General features: G+C 46.2%; 1 protein-coding gene across 1 annotated transcript; it reads right to left on the minus strand.

Annotated features, from left to right (window-relative positions):
• Positions 1 to 204: 204 nt before the first annotated feature.
• On the minus strand, positions 205 to 2754 carry LOC149551053 (uncharacterized). Its single transcript, XM_089786626.1, has one exon. It carries the CDS (start codon positions 2516 to 2518, stop codon positions 986 to 988), a length of 1533 nt encoding a protein of 510 aa, XP_089642752.1. The 5' UTR covers positions 2519 to 2754; the 3' UTR covers positions 205 to 985.
• Positions 2755 to 3367: the final 613 nt, after the last annotated feature.

Consider the following 3367-nt stretch of genomic DNA (forward strand, 5'->3'; position numbering starts at 1 on the left):
GCTTTTATTTCCAGCCTTAAACCCGTACTATAAAGGTCAATACCTTTAGTAAATCTTTTAAGAAATCCCAACAAGATAGTGTGATAAATCAGTACTTAGATGCAAAACAATATTTTATCTAAATATCATGGAGATATTAGAATCAATGAAATTTTATCTAAATATCATGAGATATAGAATAAATGGAATTTTATGCGAATACCATTTAAGGTAAATAAAGCATAGGTTCGATTTAAAAATGAGGAATTACATTAATATTCATAGTATTTGGCATTGTTATGCACAATAGAATAGCATGCACTATAGAGTATGTACCATGCTTGTGCTTATACACATAGCATAATTACAATTACAAAATAAGTAAAGGATCAATTGCCTAATTGCATACTAAACCAAATCTAATCTCCTCCTATATTTACAGTGGAGGATTCATGATAATAATACTAAGTCCTAGTAAGCGACAGCAATAATAATGATAATAATATATGAGCTTTCTTTTTCTGCTCTTCAATACCAAAAAAATTATACACCGATTTCTCTCGGCCAAATGTTTGTATGATCTGTTTTTCACCTGGCTATGGCAGGCAAACTCCACGTTTGATCGCTCCGCCAAAATTCATGGCTGCAGACAAAAAAAGGGCAAAAAACTAGAAGCTATGTCAAATTGTGTTTCAGATCCATCGAAAATGTCGCCATGCACGCATTTCTGTACAAATATATATGATCATCTTCGTCATCATCCCCTTCGCAAAAGGAATCGGTTAGAACAGGGCCAAACGGAGAAGAAATCTGGAGTTTTTTTAGTTCCAGATCCCCGCCATTGAAACCCCCGCAAACAGTAAAATCAAAGTTTTAAATTCTTTTCTCGTACCTCAGGTCGGCTAAATTTAGCAGAAGAATTTCAATTTTTTGTAAAACCCTACTTGACAAGCCACGAATCTGGTGAAGCTTTCAGCAGGAAAAGTGACGGTGCTGGAAAAAGACCCTACTTGACGAGCTCATTAACCCAGCCCAAATCTGGCGAGGCTTCGGAAGGAAGGTGTTCTTGCTGGATCTGGCTGTTCAGTTTTCCATAAATCTTTGCCCTCAGATCCCTGCCAGACTCCACCCTCTGCAATGGTTCTTCAAAGGCGACGGCCAAATTGTCGCCGTAAGTTGCTTGAACTTCGTCACCAAACCCTTGCTTGAGATCATTTGCATTTTCGCCGTAACTTGACCGGAAATCCGCCAGATGATCGCAGTGATTCGATTTCGGTCCACCGCTGGTAACGCAATGTCGCAGGTTCGAGCCGCGGGGAGAGCCGTGGCAGCCGTTGCCTGAAATCTGAGCCGTCTGCCATGAATTTAGCTCTAAATTTTGCAAAGAATTTATCAGCTCCGCCATGGATTTCGTGCTCTGAGCAACAGGAGACGACGGTCCTGAAAGAACGGCATGCCTTGAGCCGGAAGAAGGCAAGGTAATCGTCGGCATAGAAGCAACCCTGTCGAGATGATGACGGCGGGGATTCGAACCCTGGACCCCGGGGGAAGAAGATTGAACCTGCGCGAGAGCAGAAGGCGAGAGAACAGGTTTCTGAAACCCTTTCAAAGCACGGCCATTGACAGAAACAGAGTTGAGAGAATTGACGGAGTTGAGCCAAGCGCTGGGAGACTCAGGCGGTGAAACGGACGGAGAGAGAGGAGGTGACAATGGCGGAGGAGAGTGACTGTGCCCTACTAGAGTCGAAGTAGGCGAAGAAAGCATGGCCTTTGTGAAATAATGCGAGCCAGAGTCGGCACCGTGATTCGAACTCTCGACCAGCCCGTCCAGAAGCTGACGCCGCGGAGAACCGTCATAAGACGCCGATATAGAATTCTTCACAGCCGAAGCATGCAAAGCCAAGGCCAGAGCGCTCCTCGAAGATCCTCCGGAGGCCTGAGGAGACGAAATGGACGGCAAAAGACGGAGCTGCTCAGGAGTATGCGCAAAAAAACAAACCCTACGCTTGCAATTACGGCCATCTTTACACGGCTGAGTCCTGTAACGAGCCGGATGAAGCCAGCATTCAAACACGCCGTGAGCAAATTCACAGGTATCTCCTCTCCTACAGCTCCCTTTTCTGAAATCCGGACACGCCGTACCGGAATAATGAAACCTTCGAGGATCTCTCCTCCTCGCTTTCTCCCCCGGATGAGCAAAAGGACACTCAGTCCAGTCATGGCTTCTCCCTCTCATACACCTCCTGACCTTAAACTCATACATTCTGAACTCATCACAGGAATACGCATCAGCGGAAGGGAAAGATCCGTCCTCGTCTTCATGATTCGAAGGCAAATACTTCTGCAAAGCCCCGATCAAGTCCTCAAGCCGGGGACTCGAACACGAGCTCACCAGATTCGAGAAATCAACTCCGCAGGATTCGAACACGGGACCTTCCGGTGCATAATTCCCCTCCCCGGGCCCAAATCCGCCATGATCAGAACCAGAGTGAAATTCACTCCCTTCATCGCTGAAAAAAGACCATCCCAGCGAACCCATTACAACTCTCCGCAACACACAGAGAACCAAAATTCAAAAAACAATCCCTTTACTACTTCCCCAACCACACCATTATTTCTTCTTCTAAAGCACTAACACTCATCCGCCATGAAACTGCTATAAATACAGAGACAGCCACTCGAACAGGATTTGGCAGCGAGGGGAAAAAGCCAAGAACATGTTTTTAACCCTTAACCGCAGTCTAACCCCGGTTAGTCACTGCGCTTTTTGAGGCGGTGACGATTTATTTGGCCCGATCCTTAGGGTTTACATTGATAGACCGGAGTGGTGGAGGCTGATGTTGCCGGACACGTGTCCTTCTAGCGCCTCCAATTTAGCCGAGCGTAAAACAAATCAGGGCTCCGCATGCTCGCCAAATCGTCAGCCACTTGGCGGATAAACACTCGGCTAAATTTGGCAACCATAAATCCCGACAATTTCCTCCTAACTCCGCGATTTCTAGCACATCACGTGAACGCCCTGACCGAGAATAAATAGCGGGGGGCTAAACTTCTCTAGCCCCCGGTCGCACTCTGCCATGTGACCGAGAATGAGTAGCGGGGGCGGCTTCTGTAGAGAGAGAGAGTGTTTGATTGGATTTTTTATAATTATTCATCTTCTCTCTCCTACGCCCGCCGCCTCAAAGTCATCTCATTGTTTTCCGTATCGCCGCACATGTGGCGAAATCTCCACTTACCTTCCCGATTGTTTTTATTTTTTAACTTTGGAGTTTTTTAATGTTTATCTATCTTTTACCGTGTCACGGGGCCCATTTACTCAACGTCGCGTCCGATACGTATACGTATGTACGTACGCGTGTCTCTTTCGACGTCACGCTCGGCGATGCCC

This window comes from Cupressus sempervirens, chromosome 6, assembly GCF_028749045.1.
Source record: "Cupressus sempervirens isolate cs-2001-9-10 chromosome 6, ASM2874904v1, whole genome shotgun sequence".
Classification (NCBI taxonomy): Eukaryota; Viridiplantae; Streptophyta; class Pinopsida; order Cupressales; family Cupressaceae; genus Cupressus; species Cupressus sempervirens.

Coding starts and splice junctions, on each gene's coding strand:
- LOC149551053 (XM_089786626.1), bottom strand. CDS start 2,518: ATGGGTTCGCTGGGATGGTCTTTTTTCAGCGATGAAGGGAGTGAATTT.